The 21,017-nt window shown below is 38.6% G+C and overlaps 1 protein-coding gene across 1 annotated transcript in view; it reads left to right on the plus strand.

The window, feature by feature from the left end:
* The first annotated feature begins 10,438 nt into the window (after positions 1–10,438).
* SOGA3 (SOGA family member 3) overlaps positions 10,439–21,017 on the plus strand; it is a 48,783-nt gene continuing 38,204 nt past the window's right edge. Inside the window, exons 1-4 of the mRNA XM_032274835.1 lie at positions 10,439–11,460; positions 13,370–14,566; positions 15,034–15,258; positions 17,030–17,188. Coding sequence (XP_032130726.1) covers positions 13,466–14,566; positions 15,034–15,258; positions 17,030–17,188 — 1,485 coding nt within the window. The 5' untranslated portion in view covers positions 10,439–11,460; positions 13,370–13,465. The remainder of the gene's footprint in view (positions 11,461–13,369; positions 14,567–15,033; positions 15,259–17,029; positions 17,189–21,017) is intronic.

Consider the following 21,017-nt stretch of genomic DNA (forward strand, 5'->3'; position numbering starts at 1 on the left):
TACGCAACAGAAAATGAACTAATACACCACAGAATGCCCAGCCTCGCTGATTACTATTTCTGTATGATTTCCTGCCACCCAAGGAACTTTGACCTCCATCCTCTGCCAACTATAATGCAGAACAAGTGAACTTTGCCCCATTTTGTACTCCAAATCCATGTGTGGAAATACACAGTTGTAGTATAATTCCTTGTTTAAAAACATTTAAACAGTTGAGGTGTCAGTTGAGGGTTAAGATGTCTCATAACTACACTGAAAGTGTCTTGGTACCACTAACATAAGTTTATAATAGATGAATCTACCCTATTAAGAGCCCTCAACTCACTTCCTTTCCTTTCAGATTTTGTGCTACGAGGATGTGATACTTTAAGCCAGGACAACTGTTTGCTACCTCAAGATGTAAAGCCAAGAAAATATTAGAAGAAGGCAATCAATACCTTAACAGTGTTGAGCTATAAAATTTTCCCTAGGACTGCCTAACTCTGCAAATCTACAGGTAAAAAATATCACAATACATTTTAATATATTCATTATATACTAGTATATAAACCTTATATATATTTATATATTAATTTGTTAGTTATATCTTAAAATAAAATATATATCTTTAATATATAATATATAATACATACATATTAATATCTAATATATTAATATATTATTAGTTATATTATCACATAATATGTATTAATATGTATTACTATAACTAATATTTAATAATATATTCATATATTAAAATAACAAATATATAATAGACTACCCTAAGATATTACTATCAAATATATTTATATATAATTTATTTTTTTTTATAGAGATATATATAGAGTGTATGTGTGTGTGTGTGTGTGTATATATATATATATATATATCTAAAACAGGATATTTTTTACCTGTAGATTTCCAGAGTTAGGCAGTCCCAGGGATAAATACACACACACACACACACACACACACACACACACACCCCAGCATGACCAAAACAAACCAGTATGTGGTATTTTCACTGAACAAATCTCTGGGCATTAAGTTTAAAGTTAAAACATTATGCTTAATGTTTTTTTTTTTTTTTTCTTTTCTATCCCTGTTCTATGTGGATAAGAGAGACGAGGAAAGCTAGAAGTGGTGTCTAAGTGGTCCCAGCTGTCTGGCTGAGCCCCAGTCCCCCATTCTGAAAGTCTCCACCCAGAGCCCTTCTTATTAGCGGTGTACACTCCTTGGGCCTGTGCTTAACAGGAATTCCACTTGTAGAGGCTCTATCAGCTCCAGTTCTCCAAATATGAATTTTTAATTCAAATCTGACCCCATAATTTAGTTCTGTTACCTGAGAGCATCCAATTTGGTTTCCTTTCTTACAGTAAAAACCACATAAATGGTAAGAATTTGGGGGGGAGGATGGTTCTTGGATCTTTAACGAAGTCTCAGCTTCCTCAGTAATAAGTTGGTATAAATTTTACCCATAACTTGTTCCAATTGAGTCAGACTTTCCAGAGGGTATTGCACAGTGGCATGGTGTCTTGTTAAATATAGGTAGTGGTCTTTCCTCCCACCTGCTAATTTCTGGTCAGAACTCAACTAGTCATCTTAGAGACTCTCCATATTATCAATCACTATTTAAGGGTTGCTTGACCCTTGGTTCAAAGATAGTTATTGTTTGCTTTGAGACTGAAGAACGTACTATGGTTTGGGCATCTCAGCATCAGTATCTCATTCTTTTGATAACAAAGCCTTAACTTTCCTTTGGAAGACCTGAATCCTTCATCCTGCTGTATGGACTGATGAGATTTACCCTACAATTCAGCTTAAGCATCTGACACATGGTCTAGATCTAGTAGTGATTACACATTCCCAACATCACTGGAGGGTGAACCTAAGACCCAATGTGGAATGAGGGGAGTGGTGTCTGGAATTTCACTTAAGTTAACTGAAAAAAAACAGATGTTCTTATTTTTCTGAGGTTGATAAGTCTGGAAATGCGGGTGGTTCCCCACAAATGAAGAGCCTGTCTGAGATTGAAGCCAAGACAGAGGAAAGCAGACATATGGGGGAAAATCACGAATCAAACATGTACTTTGAACCCTGAAATCCAGTTTTATCAGCTGTCACTAAAGCCAGTTCTATCTTGGAACTACTTTTTTCTTGCACTCAGGGTTAACTACTATTCTGAATTTTGTTATTATTTCCTTGCTTTTCATTCTAGTTTCATTACTATGCATGCATCACTAAATAAAATTGCTTTATTTTGCATGTTTTACAATTATGTGAGTAAATGTTTCTTTCATGTATTTTGTGAATGTCTTCTTTTACTTAGCACTATGTTAAGAATGATTTATGTTGTTTGAAGCTACAGTTCATTCATTTTGACTCATCTATAGCAATCCATTGAATAAATATGTCACAATTTCATAATTCATGTAATTTCTAGGTTTTTGATATTACAAATATCTCTATGAATACACACACACTGGAAAACATGGAAGAAATTCTATCCCTATGATAAAAGATCCCAGATTGTAAAAACCTATTGTCTTTAATATTTCTGCATAACATTACAATGTTTCCCAAAGTGATTGCACAAATATGTAATCCTACCTGCCAAAGACTTAATGTTGCTCCATATCCGTTTCAACATTTAGTTTCATCAGACTTTTTAATATCTTAAAAATATGAATGGGAACATAGTAATTCAAGTATTTTTATTAATATTCCATTGCTTTACTAATAAGACTGAATATATTTTCTATATTTGTGAGCTACCCATTGCTTATTTATGTCTTTGATAGTTTTTTATTAAGCTGTTACTTTTTTTATTGATTTGTAGGAACACTGAGATACTCTGGATATTAATCCTTTGTTGTTACACATTTAAAGCTACTCTTCCATATTTGTACTTTAAAAAAATTATCTTTTGATGAATATAAATTTTTACATTTCATAAAGTCTGTTAGATTAATGTTCCTATTTGTGTTATACAATTTTTTAATTTTATTGTGTAAAACTCCTTCTTTATTTGAGACTCAAAAATAATTTATCCTAATCTTCCTTTTAACTGTTTTAAAGTTTTGCCCTTCATGTTAAGCCACAAATCCATTGTCAAATAATATTTTGTGATGTAACATCGTGACTCAATTTATTTTCTTTTCATAGACTTAACCATTTGTCTTAGCACTATTTATTGAATAATCCATCATTTATCTGGTGATTTTAATGCACCATGTTACTTTACCATGTCTGTTTCTTTAGGTGGTCTATCCCTGAGGCAGATACATATACTAAGTGTTATGTTTAAATATAAATGTCTGGTACAGCCTGTTAACTCACTTTGTGTTACGGCTATCATTGGCCTTTGACACTTATGTACAAAACTAAAAATCATATAGTAAAGTTCAAAAAATACACCTGTGAGATTTTGATTGGTATTATATGATCCTATCAATCAACTAGGGGAAAACGGACATGTTTTAGATAACAAGTTCTCTTAATAACATCTGTTAACATCAATTTCTTAGTTGACTTAGGCCTTGTTTAATTTTTCTGACTAAGAATTTATTGCTTTCTTCAAAAAGATATAATTCTTGTTAGAGATTTTTGACAGATACATTAACTGTTTTCTAATTATGATAATGTATCTTTTAAAACCATATTTTGTTTGTTACTGGTGTATTGGCATGCCTTATAAGTTGACTTTTTATTATGTAACAATATTTCCTAACTCTAGTATCCATAAGTTATCTGCAGATCCTTAAGGTTTTTGGTAGATAGTCATATCAATATAGCATCTAAAATGATAACCAGTTTTGCTTCCATTTCAATCTTTTAACTTTTATTTTCTTTGTTTCCCTGTAGAACCTTCAGCACAATATTGAATAAAAGTAGTGACAATATGCCTCCATGTTTGGTTCTAATTTTAAACTAAATGTTTCTAATCAATCATAAAATATGCTGCTTACTCTGGATACTTTTAGTGGATATACTGTATTAAAATAAGAAAGTTCTCATGTATTCTTAATTTATTAATAGCCAGTGATATGGTTTGGCTGTGTCCCCAGCCAAATATCATATTGAATTGTAGTTCCCATAATCCCCACGTGTCATGGGAGGGACCCTGTGGGAAGTAATTAAATCATGAGGGCAGTTACCCTCATGCTGAACTCATGATAGTGAGTTCTCATGAGATCTGATGGTTTTATAAGGGATGTTTTTTCCCCATTTTGCTCAGCACTTCTCTTGCCTCCTGCCATGTTAAGTCATGCCTTTGCTCCTACTTCACCTTCCACCATGATTGTGAGGCCTCTTCAGCCCATGTGGAACTGTGAGCTAGTTAAACCTCTCTCTCCTTTATAAATTACCCAGTCTCAGGTATGTCTTTATTAGCAGCATGAGAACACACTAACACAGCCATTTATTACTGTTTCTATACTTACGGTACCAAAGATCCTAGCTAGTACCATAAAACAAGATACATATAATTAAGGCAAAAAATTTGGAAAAGAGGAAATTGATGTCATTATATTCACATGATATAATTATCTGCTTAAAAATTAATCTCCAGAAAAATTGTCAGAAATGATCAAAGAATAAAGCAAGATAAGTGAACATAAGATCATTGCAAAGAAATTCATTGTGGTTCTATACACTAACAAGAAATAATAAGCAAACATGCTTTAAAAGATACCTTTGACAATAGCATAAAAATATCAAACACCTAGGAACAAATCCAGCAAAGGATGTGCCAGATCTTTGGGAAAAAAAAAATATTGATATTTAGAAAGGCAGCCTAATTAAATAAGAAGACATACCATGTGAATATATAGGTAAATTTAATACCATAAAATTGTAATTCTCCAGTTGATTAATTTCATTGATTAATCAATGAAAATACCCACAGAGAAAATTCATTACCAGAATTACAAGAAATAACTCAAAATATATGCTTTTTCTGAAAATTTTAGATCACTGCCATAAATAAAAATGAGTTTGTGAAGGAAATTATAAATTTAAAGACTTTGCATTATTGACCTTATTGTTGCTTATTGTGCTGAATGTTTTACATTTCACTTCTTAAGATCTAATCTCAAACCAGAAGGTGGTCTTTATAAGCCACATCATATGGCTCTATAGCCTTCTGGATTTCAAGGGACCAGCCAATGGACAGTGCCAGCAGGACACCACAGACAAGGATGAGGATTGCAGTAATGATAACTGTAACACTGAATCCATCACAGCAAGATAATCTTGGGTTAGCTATGTCATCCAATAGGTAATGACTCTTCTCAAAGTAGCATGCTCCACACATATTTTTCTGGTTGCCCTGACCACTCTGTTCTCCCATCTTTTCAATGCCAGTGTCAATCATGTCTTCTTTTCTACATAAGTGTGGTCATAGCACCATCCTGGTACTTAACTCCAGTTTAGTGAACTATCCATTATTTTTTCTCTGACATCTGATCCACATCTTGTAAGTAGTCCCTTTGTAAATAAATGCTTTTCAAATTATTTTACACTGAATGTACTATTTTCTGGAAGGACCCTAAAAATACTCATATATAATAAATATCACTGGGTGAAGAATGAAAGTCAAAGCTATCTAGCATCCTGTCAGAAAAAAAGTACTCAGGTTTGTATAGCATAATACCCAAAACTTTAGTGACTACAAATTGAATTTAAGTCTTACTGATATTTAAGAACAACAATAAGAAAAGAAAGATATGGAAGTATAACATGTAAGTGGCAGCTTGCTTGCATTCTCATAACTGGATCAATTGAATATCAAGACATTACATTTGAAGTTTGCTTAACAGATATTGAGTATATAATAATAGAAATGTCTGCCCAATCAATTTAGAGTTACTATTATTTCCTTAGATTATGTCTATGCAGAGGACTATTTGACTTTTTTTTTTCAGAGAGCATGGGGGAAGAGAGGAACTAGAAATGTAAAGTTTGTAATTTAGGATGACATGCTTGTTGGTCTGACATAATGAAACTTGGTCTACTGTGCTCATTTTAAGACATAATAATTAGTGACGAATTCTGAAACTAGCAAGGGGATCCACAGTAGGTGAGATAAAGGATTATTAAAATACAGATGCAGACAATTTAATGATTCTGAGCTATTAAACTAGAGATATTAGGAGAAAGCTTAATGGTGATTCTTAATATGTGTATTGCATTTATATAATAAGTACCAGAGTTGTTAAAAGTTTTCACTAAGATTAAGACTAGACTGAGAATGGGTTTAGATTGAAATCAGGAATCCAACAATATGTTGACTATAATGAGTGGCTAAACATTGGGTTGACTTACCAAGAGCACTTACAGGCATCATGCAACAGAAGTTATTCAGGACTACTCAATAGTCTTGAACAGAAGTCTATTCAAGGCCTAACTGCAAATTTACACAACAGAAAAGGCATGAGTAACTAAAGAAGCCATGATAAAATAGCAATTTCTGTCATTCACAAAACATCCTTAATCCTATATATAAATTAACCCATAAGTTATTGGTCATAAAGTTAAGTTATAATACGTGTACACGTACTCAGAGAGATTGTAGAATAGCCTTTATTGAGAAGGCTGAAATTAGGATAATCCCAATGTATAATACAGCTTGGGCACCCTGTCTAGCGATAAAAAGATGAATCATGGTGTTTACAGCTCGAGAAGTCTATGATTCATTAATGATTATCTGAAGTGTCATCCAGAGAACACATACGGTGTGTGACTGTATATATATGTCAACAAAGGTCAGGACAATGGCATATCTCCACGCTAAGTTACTCTCCAAAAACAAGATGAACCCAAAAGCATCGGCTTTTCTCAGTTGTGACTCTACCAATCAATTTGTATTGACTAGCTTCTATGTGTCCAACTCTCCGCTGGAGATAATGAGAAAAACAGAAACATTATCTTAAAATATTTACTCTCTGGATGAAAAATTATAAAATAAGCCAAGACAAACCAAATATTTTTAAATAATGTGACACAGTTTTGTAAAAATTTAGGAATGGTAAAATTTTGTTAAATTAATGATAATAATAACAACAATAATAGTTAATACATACTGACAGCCTACAATGCCAGACACATAGTAATTATCACTTATCATTATTTATGATTACTATGTTCCATGCACTGTGACAAAAATTAACTTCACCATTTCATAATCATCATCATCATCATCATATAAATTGGGTACTTTCTTTTTCTGAGATGGAGTTTCGGTCTTATAGCCAAGGATGGAGTTCATTGGTGTGATCTCAGCTCACCAGAACCTCCACCTCCTGGGTTCAAGCGATTCTCCTGCCTCAGCCTCTTGAGTAGCTGAGACTACAGGCATGTGCCACCACACCCGGCTAATTTGATATTTTCAGTAGAGACAGGGTTTCTCGATGTTTGTCAGGCTGGTCTCAAACTCCTGACCTCAGTTGATCCGCTCACCTCAGCCTCCCAAAATCCTGGGATTAAAGGCGTGAGCCACTGCACCTGGCCATTAGGTACTATTAATAACAAAAAAAACAGCCGGGCGTGGTGGCTTAAACCTGTAATCCCAGGACTTTCAGAGGCCAAGGCAGGCAGACCACAAGGTCAGAAGATCGAGGCCGACGTGGTGAAACTCTGTCTCTACTAAAAATACAAAAAAAGTTAGCTAGGTATGATGGCCCCAACTACTCAGGAGGCTGAGGCAGAAGAATCTCTTGAACACGGAAGGCAGAGATTGCAGTGAGTCGAGATCACGCCACTGCACTCTGGCCTGGCGACACAGCGAGACTCCATCTGAAAAAATAAAAAAAAATTTTAAAAGTCAACAATATATCATACATGTATGAATAAACAGGTGAATTACTAAGTGAAAAAAAATGGGGCTCAGAAAGTTTAAACAACTTGCCTAAGTTCATGAGACAGAAAGATTTGAAATTTAAGCTGAACCTGAAAATATGAGCAGATTTGGGGCTAGAGAGGAAGAAGGAAATGCCAAGTATGGGGACTTGAAAGAGGAAAGGTACAGAAGCACAATGAGCCTACATGTTAATGGGAAAAAGAGACAATAAGTCTGACTAGGACAGGGACCATCTGTAGTGAGGTATTAGAAAGTACATCTTAATATTGAATGAGGACAGTACACTTCCTTGCAGTCTAGAAAGAAGAGTTTGGATATGATGTAACAATGTAGACATGACTGTAAACAAAATGACATGAGGAAAGTGCTGTTTAATAAAGGTGTAAACAGACAGCATTAAGCAGTTTGGATCTGACAGAAAAAATCTATCATTTATGCAGGAAGCATTTGTAACAGTCTAAACTAGAATTCTGAGGGTCTGCATTTTGGTAGTTGATTGCAAAGGAGATAAAAAGGAAGTAATGAACAAAAAATATTTTGAAAGAAAATATGATTATAGAAGTAAAGGGAAAAGACAAAGTAATGAATAAAAGCATGTTTAGTGGGAAAGTGTATCAAATGATAGTTTTACTAAAAGAAAAATAAATATAGAATGTATTGTTTTCCTTTACTAAAAGATAAATAGAAATAGATGAGAATTGGAAAAAAAATTTGTATGAGTTTGAGGTGATAGTGTTATATCCAAATGTAGGTATTCTATACATCAGTGAAAAGACTGAACTAGGATACAGGTGCAAAATCAGGCTTAGAGATGTAGAGTTTTACATTACAATATGAAAAAGAGGTGAGGCACCTGAGACCAATATAGTAAGCACAATTAATGGAGAAGAGGGACCAAGTTTAAGTTGTGATTATGAAATTTAACTAGAGGAAGTCACTTAACATCTCTGAAACTCAGATATTCCATGTTTTAGTGAAGAAAATAGTATCTACTTCACACACTTTGTTTTGAGCACACAAAATGAAAGGGCCTTGCAAAAATAAAGCTATATTAATTTAGATATTGTGATGTAAATTCGTGAGAATAGAAGGATGGAAATTTTAAACTATGTATTTCTTCCGAGTTGAGAGTTTAGCCTTCCTTCCTTGATCAAAGATCCACATTTTGCTGTACTATGAAGTGGATAACTCATTATTATAAGCAGACATTAGAAAGCTGGTTGGCCTGTCTGTTTCTGAAACACAGTAAAAATAATGCTGAAGTCTTTCTAAATCCTGGAAAAGCATTTGAATAATCATCTTTAGGTTTTGTTTAATTGAAGCAATATAATTTTAATCAGAAAATAAAGGAATAAATTAGAAAAATTTCTGATTCAGAAGATTTCTTATGGCATACTTATGAGTAAACAAGCATGTTAAATATGGCTTATATTTATTCTGTATTATCACAGTTTTCAACCTTGAAACTGCATAATACTAAATTATAAAATGAAACATTTAGACACGATGTTTGATTTAAGGATACATAATCCATTTTTTATATTTATTTTACTTCTTAAAGTTACTGTTTGCACTGAAATAAATAATCCCTCTTTAGGGGAAAAAAACATAGATGCTCAAGCAGAGTAAGAATTCTTACAGAAGCAGGACTATATATATTTTGTGTCCTTAGATTATGTTTACAATATCAATATTTTATTGGTAAAGATTGAGCTGAAAAATATTTTTATCTTCTTTATACATTTTGATTGGATGAGACCTGTGCATCTTGATATACATTTTCACTTGCTTTTTTTTCCTTTCCTCCTTTATTTTTGGTATGTTAGTCGAGGTGTGAGCTTTTTATTGTAAATGTCACAGATGTCACTTTTCCTTTTCCCAAATGTATTTGAAAGGAAATGAGGAAATTATCTCAGTTTTCACCAGTATGCTTGAGTGTCCCCAGCACAGGGAATATTTCTTAATTCAGCTTTGCAGTCCCAGCACCTTGGACAGTACCCGGCTCAAAATTGTCTTTAATATCTATTTGGGAACATGAATGATTTTGTCGTGATACCATATTTGTTTTATATGTGTCTAAAGATAATAATGACCAGAGCTTGAGCATGTTTTTATTTTGCTGTAATAATTGCTTGTATGCAAACTACTCCTAAATTGTTATTTCACTTTTAATGCAAGATCATCACTTGGGAAATTCAATCTCTTAAACTAAAATTCATGTTAGCACAGAATATTATTTCAAGATATCGTCTTCCTTTTTACTTGCAAAACCATCAGATAAATGTAAGACAAATTAAATTTTAAAATGCCTTTTCAAAAGCAGTGCTTACTTTTATTCCCATACTCAAGCTCACAAAGGAATTCTTAGAGGTAGAAGGGAGACTCCCATGCCCCCCACAAGAAGAAACTGAAAAGAAAAAGATAAATTTCTACTTAAATTTTAAAAATAGTATTACTGTGAAACAGTATGGGTTAGTATAAATTGTAAAGACATGTATGTTCTGAATTCCTCTTTTTAAATAAATTCCCTTTTAGGCTGATATAGTACATTCTTCCTGGTTTCTGTTATTGTTCCCATGCACTACCGTAACGATTTTATTTTCACGGTGGAAACTGGCACTCAGTAGGAAACAGGAAAATGTACTGAGGGCAAACCCCTCTGTAAAGGATCTCTGTGGGCGGATATTTATTTCGGTTTGCACTAAATTAGTCTTAGCTTCGCAAAAACCCTTTGTCTGTGGGACGGTGGGTCCCACCATGGCAACCATTATCTATTCGTGGAAACGACATCTGATGACTCCGCCCGGGCTGGGGGTGGGGAGGGAGCACCGCGTGGAGAGCTCGACTGAGAATTAAAGTGAGTGAACAAAGAGAACTCCCAGCAGCCGCCCGCCCGCGCCTCGCAGCTGCACCAGGAGACGTCAGTCACGCCCGGAAGGCTGTTCCAGTCCGCCTCCTTGGAAAAGGAGCTCAAGTAAATAATTGATGGAGATTGACCGAACCCAGGACAAAGCTTTGCAGGAAACCAGTGCATCCGTGTTCAAGCGGTTTTGGAATCCTCTGCGAAGTACAAGATGAAAGAATAGGCCAGGACTTTGAGCGCTGCTGCCAATCTTCCATCTCGGGCGTGGCTCTGGCCTTTTTTGTCTCTTTATTCTGCCACTCCCCACCCCCGCCCCCGCCCCCGTCTTCTTCTCTTTCCTCTTGAAAGTAACCTCTCTTCGGTTACTTCTACCCTGTCTTCCCATGCAATCCCGCCCTCTCCCCTGCCCAGTCCGGTGAGGTCAGCTCATGAATATCTCTGCACTTCCTAGGGAGCGTCTGGCTCAGCTTGGTACCTCTCGTGTTAGCCTGCTGAGAACCGCAGCTCCAGCCCAGCCGCGGACCTCCGGGAAGTCACCCGCTCTGGGGACAGCTGAATCTTGACGTTACCGCCATTGTTTGGAAAAATCGAGTGGGTGTGGAGCTGGGGTGAGCAAGCCCAAAGTCGCATACAATAATACGAAGTTGAACTTTCCTCGGCGCAGAAAGGCACAATAGTAAACCCTGACATCTCCGGAATATCAGAAGGAAAGTGCTGTTGATTTGCATCAACTACTTGGAAACCTCGCCTTTGCTGAGAAGTGAGCAAGTTCTGTATTTCTAAAGGGTTGGGGATGAAAGATGGGGTGGGCTAGCAGGAGGATAAAACTTGAGATTAAAAGTGTTGGTCTAAGCCGTACCGGGGTTGGTTGGGTGGCAATTTTCACCGGGAAAGCCTTGAAGAGATGCAGCATCTTGTCACTTTGTGGGAACCACGTAACAGCAGCCAGATATATTTGATTGTGGAGCCCAGATACTGGAACGCAAGCTTTCTCCTGGGTTAATGCTGTCTGGGAGCTGAGTTTAGACATTGCCTTCTCAGCTTTGGAATTATTATGCCTGATTAAAAACAAAAATAAATTTGCATTGGCAATATAAGTTAGTTAGATAGCCCATGTTAGTGTCACCCATGATGATAAACTAGGCCAGACATTCTAGCAGTATTGTGGCTGAAAGAGAAGATGTAGAAGCTAAGTTGATGGGCAAATTTTTCCCCCAATATCTTCTTTGTTCACCGTTATATTTCAAAGTGAGTTGGAAGGAGATGCCAGGAACAGAAAGGGAGGTGGATTAAGAATCCTCCAGTAATATTCCTTATAAAATGAGGAATTACTGCATGCTAAGTTCTGATGCTAAAAGGAGGTGTTAACAAGAATAATGCAAGTAAAATAACTGGCAGTAAAGTAACCTCCTCTCTGTATAGGACAAATATTTTTAAAGCAGCAACTTATGCCTAGTCATGCCCCTTTCAGCGGTTTAGACAGAAATAATTTTAAGGAAAAGGCAACTAATTGACTAGCTGCCTGGATCACTAGGGAGAAGAACCCGCAAGGCAGTAGCTTGCTGTTTTCCAGATTAATGAAGCTAGTGATGGATTTATCTTGGAAATATACACGCTGGAAATTGATCTTACCACCATGAGGGAAGATGGGCCAGGCTTCTGGGTTCCGTTTCAGAATTTGGCTACATAGGAGGGAATGGGCACTTTAAAAAGTGCAACTTTGCCTATGATATGCAATGTAAGAAGATGGGTAAGAATGAAAATATTTTCTATCTAGCAATTACACTTAAAACTAAAGCGATTCATAAGGACTACAAAATTGGATAAGCTTAGGAAAATTCATCACCAGAAACTTGAGAAACTGCAGAACTGACCATCACCTTTTCAAAATGTATTTTAAAAATTATTTCCCAAAGGAGAGAAAGTACTTTTTGGGGTTGCTAATAACTAACCCATATAGACAATTCTTAATGCTGCTATTTTCTTGGGAAACTGAGACTAATTTAAAGCCATTATTTATATTTTATTTTAGTTCTATTATAAAGGAAATTGGGTGCATTTCCCCAAAAACAATATTAGGGGTTGGAGCTGCTTGGGGAAAGTGTCATTTATCCATAGAAAGTTTTCTCTAGGAGCACTACATCATAACCCTTTTCCTCTAATTGAACTTGGGAATATTAATTAAATGGAAACTTTCTGCACTAAACTAGGCTTTACATACAGATTTGATGGTGAGGAAAGCCAAAGTCGTAAAAGCACGGATTTTACAACCCTAATATATGGATATCTTTCCTTTCTGAAACTTCTTTTCGACTTTATCCTCTTTTCTTTTATATCTCCCTTCCCATTGATTGCTGTCTGACTCTGTATCTCTCACCCTTTTCAAAACCTGCTACCATGAATGTGTAAGGTTCAGCTGCTTTCAGATTCGTCATTTTGCTGAGGTGAAGTGAGATGGAGACAGCGCCCCCCTGGGCAAAATGAGAACTGACAGCGCTGCATCCTATTCCTAAAGACAGCCCTGAATCCTATTCCTAAAGTCAAAGCTTCTATTAAGTGCCTTCCAAATCTCAACATTTTCTGGGGCTTCTCTTGTAGAGCAATGTCACCCTTTGCTTTGCAACAAAGCAGACATGTTGTGTTCTTCTCTTCTTTTCTTTCTGTCCCAGCTCAGGGAAGGAAGATTGGCGGCGGTGAAGAGGGAAGAGGATGCTCTAGTAATGGGCTATTCCAAATCGCATCTGGTAGGTTCTTCCTAGACAGCCATGAGTCAGCCACCGACCGGGGGCGCTGCCCCTGCCACAGCAGCAGCTTCTCCCGCCGCTGCAGCCACTGAGGCTCGTCTGCATCCGGAGGGCAGCAGCAGAAAGCAGCAGCGAGCTCAGTCACCCGCTAGACCAAGGGACAATTCGCTGCGACAGACAACCGCGGGCACCCGGTCCCCAGTGGGGGCCGGCACTAAACTCAATTCTGTTCGGCAGCAGCAGCTGCAGCAGCAGCAACAGCAGGGTAACAAGACAGGGAGCCGCACAGGGCCGCCCGCCGGCGCCCGAGGAGGCGGAGGCGGGGCCGAGAAGGCGACGCCCCTGGCGCCCAAAGGGGCCGCTCCAGGAGCTGTCCAGCCGTTGGCTGGTGCTGAAGCGGCCCCCGCCGCGACCCTGGCAGCTTTGGGCGGCAGGAGGACCGGACCGCCCGAGGAGCCGCCTCGGGAGCTAGAGTCCGTGCCCTCGAAACTAGGGGAACCCCCTCCGCTCGGGGAAGGGGGAGGAGGGGGCGGGGAAGGAGGAGGAGCCGGCGGCGGCTCCGGGGAAAGGGAGGGGGGCGCTCCGCAGCCGCCGCCGCCCAGGGGCTGGCGAGGGAAAGGCGTACGCGCTCAGCAGAGGGGCGGCAGTGGCGGGGAGGGGGCCTTCCCTTCGCCATCCTCCTCTTCTGCGGGCAAAACCCCAGGACCCGGCAGCAGAAACTCCGGAAGCGGTGTTGCGGGGGGCTGCAGCGGTGGTGGAGGGAGCTACTGGAAGGAGGGATGTCTGCAGTCTGAGCTCATCCAGTTCCATCTCAAGAAGGAGCGGGCGGCAGCGGCGGCGGCCGCGGCTCAGATGCACACTAAGAACGGCGGCGGCAGTAGTAGTCGCAGCTCTCCGGTCTCTGGCGCCCCTGCCATTTGCGAGACCCTGGCCGTCCCCTCCGCCTCCCCAATGGCGGCGGCGGCGGAGGGCCCCCAGCAGAGCGCAGAGGGCAGCGCTAGCGGCGGGGGCATGCAGGCGGCAGCGCCCCCTTCGTCGCAGCCGCACCCGCAGCAGCTCCAAGAGCAGGAAGAAATGCAGGAGGAGATGGAGAAGCTGCGAGAGGAAAACGAGACTCTCAAGGTGAGGAGGGTAGGGGGACCCGGCTGGGGGATGGGAAGAGTAGGCCTGGGAGGATTAGGGCGTGTCCCGGCGGGGGTGAGAGGCTGCTAACCTGTTAGGGAGCCTTGAAGAGGGAAGAGAACAGCAAAGGAGGGAGGGGGTTTCCTAGGCCTTGTCCAAATTTGAAACGGAATCTGCTTCTCAGTAACGCGAGGTTTTCATTTAAATTCAAATCCGGGCCTCCGTTTCTCCTATTATAATGGTTCGCCACACTTTTTCCTGGAGAGAGGTAGAGTAAGAGAACGAGAGAAGGCCTAAAGTCGGCCTTTTATTCTAGTTTCCTCTTTTACACTCAGCTCGTCACTCCTGTCTCGTGGAGAGGGGGCAATTAAAGCTGAGAATTTGGAATTGGAATGGGGTGTGCACGGTGTGTGTCGGAAGGGCTAGAAGCGAGGCTGATTTTGACTCGCGGCCTGTCACCGCCTCAGAACGAGATCGATGAGCTGAGAACCGAGATGGACGAGATGAGGGACACTTTCTTCGAGGAGGATGCTTGTCAACTGCAGGAAATGCGCCACGAGTTGGAGAGAGCCAACAAAAACTGCCGGATCCTGCAGTACCGCCTCCGCAAAGCCGAGCGCAAAAGGCTCCGCTACGCCCAGACTGGGGAAATCGACGGCGAGCTGTTGCGCAGCCTGGAGCAGGACCTCAAGGTCTGCGGCGCGGGGGCTCGTTGGCGCGCGGCAGGGGCGGCGGGTGGGGACTTTGGCCAAGTGCTCTTTAGGCTGAGAGGTCTTCGGTGGCATCGGGCAAGGAGCCTAAGGGACAGTTTCTTAGTGCTAACCACAAAATACTAGGGTCTTGGAAGGGAGAGAACTGGCAGATGGGTCTAAAGAGTGCAGTGTGTGTGGAGGGCCTGGCAGCAGACGAGCTAAGTGTGCTCTCCTGGGAGCAACGGTGGCTCCTCAAGAAGCCTCCCTTCTGGGCAGAAGCAAGGGCGTGGCAGAGCGCAGGCTCTAGCCTTTGATCTGGCTTTCAGTATGTCTTCTGAGAGAAGGCCGGTGGAATCCGGCACTCAGGAGCCGCGCTAAAAGGACTCCTCTGGGGAAGTTGAAACCCACAATAGGAACTGCACTGGGAAAACACTAGACTTAAGATTTCTTTCAGCAAGTGTCCACCCCACCTCCTTCTTTCAGGACTTCTTCCTTTCTGCACTTGCCGCTTAGGTAACTCCGTGGGGGAGGTGGTGGGAGTGGGGGCGCTGGGAAACTGCCTGTTTGGTGTGAAGTAAATGAAAGAATCTCATTTTTTAAAGTAACGTTGCTCCTTCAGAATTTCTTCTAGAGGAAAAACCTCAACCTTGAAGTGCATTTTCTAGACAGGTGTGGTCTCCAGTTTGACTGTAGGCAGAGTCATCGATAATGCAAACTAGGTATTAACCTAATCTCCTTCCACAACCAAATAAATACACTGTTCATTGTATTAACTTCATCAGGATTTAAAAATCACGTGTAATTATTCTTTGTTTTAAAGAAAACTGTGTAAACATTTTATGAAAGACATCGTATTCCTTTTTTTCTTAACATTTGTTGAGTGTTTAAACAGTCAACAAATGTTAAGGAAAAAAAGCACTGTGGCAAACATTGTTACATACATTATTAATTCATTTAATTATCAAGGAAAAAAAATCCTATAATGTAGGGATTGTTAAGTCACAATTTTACAGGTGCAGAAGCTACACGTTTTACAGAGGTTAAGTGCCCAGGCCTGGAAAACAAATAGGTGCCAGGCTCACTGTCCACCCAGTCCAAAATCACAACCTGTGTCCTAAGCCTCTACACTATACTGCTCCACTTTTCTTTCAAACCCTAGAATTTCCAGGATAATCTCAAAACATGAAGCAAAAATGCACAGTCATTCAAAAAATAATAATCTCAAGTACTAAAATGATTCCTAAAATTAAGCAAATGGAATTCTAGTTATAAGAGTGAAATTCAACCCCAACCCACTATTGTAAAAACTTCAATTTTTTCATTCTTTAACATAGATTATAATGGAAACATCTACCTCATTGTTTTGTTGAAGTAAAGGACATTTGTGAAATTTCTTTACATGTGATAAAATGCAATAGAACATTTGTTACCACAGGGTAGTGCAGAAGTTAAGGGAACAAAATTTAGAGCCAGATTGCCAGGCTTCTTAGCCTGGCAGTGTCTACTTGTTAGCTGTGTGACCTTGACCTCTCTGAGACTGTGTCCTCATCTACAAAATAGCAGTAATAATCTTACCTATCTCATAGGATTTTTGTAGGGTTAAATGATAGATATATGTGAATGGCTTATATGTATAGTTTGTGGAGTAATGCCTTGAACATGGTAAACATCACATAAACATTGGATCTTAATGCTTTGAATAGGAATAAAATTTTAGCCCTCATTATATTGTCATTAATTGTATTTTATTGTTTCAAACACCTTAATTCAGGTTGCAAAGGATGTATCTGTGAGACTTCACCATGAATTAGAAAATGTGGAAGAAAAGAGAACAACAACAGAAGATGAAAATGAGAAACTGAGGCAACAGCTCATAGAAGTTGAAATTGCAAAGCAGGCTTTACAGAATGAACTGGAAAAAATGAAAGAGGTTAGTATTTGATTATTTCATGGTGTACTATGTATTTGTAGTCATTTAGAAAAGAATCCCAAGGACTAATATGACTATTAAAAATTTCTTTTATGATGGCAGGACAATTTTTTACTCTCACTCAAATAGTAAAAATACATGATTTCATACTAATAACTGAGTAACAACAAATGAGATTCTGACCTAAACACTGTATCTAACTTAACATGTGTGATGAACTTTGATCTCTGTGTTTCATCTCTGTGTCTTCTAAATGTACGTTAATTAAATAAATTACACAGCATACTAAATGCAAAGGGTGTCAAGAGTGTGAAGGAATGAGCCTTGTGATTGTTGAGGGGAATAATTAGCCCCATGAGATTACTATTGAGTTCATAGAACCATGAATTTTTAGAATGGAAAAGACTATAAGGTCCATTTGGTCTAATTCAGTCATTACTTGAATTCTCTCTACAGCTAAGCCACCCCTTCCCACAATGGTCTAATGCTTAGAATATCACCAGTGACTATCCCTGAACATGTTTCAGAGTAGTTAATTATATCATATCACAGCTCTGTTTAAAGATTTTTATTTTTATTTTTTTTTTTACATTGGATATATTTACATTGTAACATTAGCCAGGTCATCTTAGTTCTACCCTTTAGGGAAGAAGAATCAAAGTTCTCCATCATGTTAGCTATTTGAAGATTCCAAACACATATATCGTGAGTATTCTCAAAGAACAGAATCAGGATAAAGAAATGGAGGAGTAAAGAGACAGAAACATCTATCAGGAAATGATTCACTTTAAGATAAATAGCAATTTAATTAGAATTAAATTATACTTTTCTTTGATAGCTACCTGCACATGTACAATGCAACTTGTGAAAAGTACCATTGAGAATTAGCAAACACACAAGTTGCCTTGTGAACAATTTCCTCTGCTTGGATAAGCAGAATTCTAAAGAAAATCCTAATTGTTCCACAGACTAACTGAGGTATTGACTCACCTGTCATTGTTGTGCTTATCTCAAAATGGTACAAAAATATATCTACCATATAATAGTGAACATGTCAACAGTCTGACTAAGAATATGTGTTAGGACTTTGCAGAATACAGCTTCAGTGGAGTAAACTATTTTTTGTGGTCTGTTTACTTATATTATCCTGACTTTAAACTATTTTTTAACATGATGAAATAGTAAAAAATTATTTTAATGATATGAAATCCTTGGCTACTGCCAGGAGTTGCTCTGTGCTATAGTAGAAAAACATAGAGACTGGGAGCAGTGTGATCTATTTTCACCTGTAACTGGGTGACTTTAAAAGTCCTGTAACTTCTTGTCTACTTTTATCCAGTTCTAAACTGTAAAGGTCATTTTTGACGATTCTCGACACCTTTGATAGTATATAAGACTTTTCTCATGAAATTCAGGGCATCGCCATTTAAGGAATGGCAGAGATTTTTTTTCCTAAAGTTCCTAAAGTTAAGAGCTCAAATATGAAATTAATATAGATATAAGTATATATTTCTTCAGCAATGTACAGTCGAAGATGTGTCAGAAATTGACTTTCATTTAGAGAAAAAAAAAAGTAATAGGTAGCTGTATTAGTTCTCTAGGATTGCTGTAACAAAATACCGAAAACTGGGTGGCTTAAACAGCAAAAAAATACATTGTCTCACAGTTCTGGAATCTAGAAGTCTGGAATCAAGGTGATGGTAGGCTGGTTCTTTCTGAGGTCTGTGAAGGCAGGATCTGTTCCAGGCCTCCCTCTTTGGCTTGTAGATGACCATCTTCATGTTCACATGGCATTCTCCCTGTAGCTGCATGTTTCCAAACTCCCCCTTCTTATAAGGATACCAGTGATATTAGATTAGGGTTACCCTAAGGACCTCATTCGACCTGCCTGGGCTCAAGCTATTCTCCCATCTCTGCCTAAGAACTGGGATTACAGGTGTGAGCCAACATGCCTGGCCCTCATTTTAATTTGATTACCTCTGTAAAGACCCTATCTCCAAATAAGATTACATCCTGAGCAACTAGGGGTTAGGACTTCAATATGTGAATTTGACAGGGAGGACAGAAAGAAGGAGAGAACAGAATTCAGCCCACAGCAGCAACAATCTAATAGCTTCCTATGAGCAAGCAAAGAGTTGATTGTCGGTCTCATAGGCTCCATTTCCTGTTCATAAATTACTTGTGTTCTCTCATATTCCTTGTTTATACAATTTAAAACATTAAAGTACAAACAAACTTCGCTTGATTACCAGAGATAAAAAAAGAAATGCCTTGTAATTTGGTGTCATGTGAATGTTTCAGGTGGTTATCTAAAAACTGTACTTAAGAATGGCATAAAAGCTTTCTGATTTTCATTGTACATCCATTAAAGGGGGAAATATTCATAGACTGTCTATCCATTAGCCAGAATGGTGGGACCTCTCCCATCTTATAATAAAAGCCAAAATAATCTGGCCACTAGGAGGAAGGGGTAGAACTTGGGAATGTCCTCAGGAGATTGTAAAGACGCACTTCCTTGAGTCTTGTTCACACACTTTCCTGTGACTATTTCCTCCTTCAGGGCTCTAATTCTGGGTTGGGAAAATGCTGTTCCAGCACCAAGCAGTGTGGGTAGATATGTTCATACCAAAGAGGCAATTTAATTCTCCTTGGAGTTATAAAAAAACAAATGCTAATGCCTGATTAAGGAATACAACAATAAAAGTAAAAATAATATAGGAGCTTATATGCAGAATATCAGCCTTTAAAGTAACCCTTTATTAGGAAAATGGCATTCATGGTTTGAGAATATGGAAGGTGATGGGGAATAGAAACAGAAAAATAGAGGAAGGGAGAGAGTGGAAGATAAAGATTTGGAGGATACTAAATGTAATAAAGGCAAACAAAATAAATTCTGGTAGCAGTGCTCTATAATTATTCATTTGAGGTTGTCTTTCATAGTGTTCAGAAAAATGTCAGAAGTAGAAAAAGTAGTTTAACAATATGTTTAGAAATCAGAAATGTTTCATTCAGATAAGATTTTTGCAATAGTGATTTTATGATCCTCTAAGAAGAAAAATATTAAAACTGAGCTGCAGTAATAACTGGCTTACTCTGTGGATAAGAGTTGTAAGTTTCCCCTTGGATGACTTGCCACAACTTCAGTTAACCATCTGCTTCATTGGTTGCAAAATGAAAACATATTCAAGCCCTTGGTGGGTGTTAACCAACTTGGTTAACTTGTTAAGTGATGAATTGTCATCCCTTTGTGCCATTGTTTTAAAGGAGAAAAGTAGAACGAGGCCAAGCTCTCCGTGAAGAGAAAAGACACTAGTTATAGAGTAAAATCGTAAAATATTAAATAGAATATACTCAAGAGAAGCAGTCCTCTAATTCCAAGATTTTAGATCTTTATATGGAGTCATATAGATGTTGAACAGCACCACTGAGACCAATAAACCATTTGCTAGAATTTGGAACTGTTTACTAAGAATTTAACTAGCTTCAAGAGTATTGATCAATTGGTCTCAGGATTGGTGGCTGCACACGGTCTTATGCACCTCCTCATATCTGCCTATCTTCTCGTCCTGAGAGGATGGAGTAGGCACCTGGAAGTAAGAAGAATTGAGTAGAGGCACGATGGAAGAAAGTAGCTGCATCTACTGCATCTCATTGCTTGTATTGAAATGGTTGATATTTCACCAAAGGCAAACAAGAGGAACCTCTTCGAATGCTGCCCTTGAATCTTAATAGCATTTTCATCCCACTTATAAAACATTCATTGCCACTAACAGTATGTTTTCTTGCTGTAGAAGAATGCCTTTACCTTTCTGTAACCTGTAGAAAATGG

This window comes from Sapajus apella, unplaced genomic scaffold, assembly GCF_009761245.1.
Source record: "Sapajus apella isolate SASKATOON/1434 unplaced genomic scaffold, GSC_monkey_1.0 scaffold6, whole genome shotgun sequence".
Classification (NCBI taxonomy): Eukaryota; Metazoa; Chordata; class Mammalia; order Primates; family Cebidae; genus Sapajus; species Sapajus apella.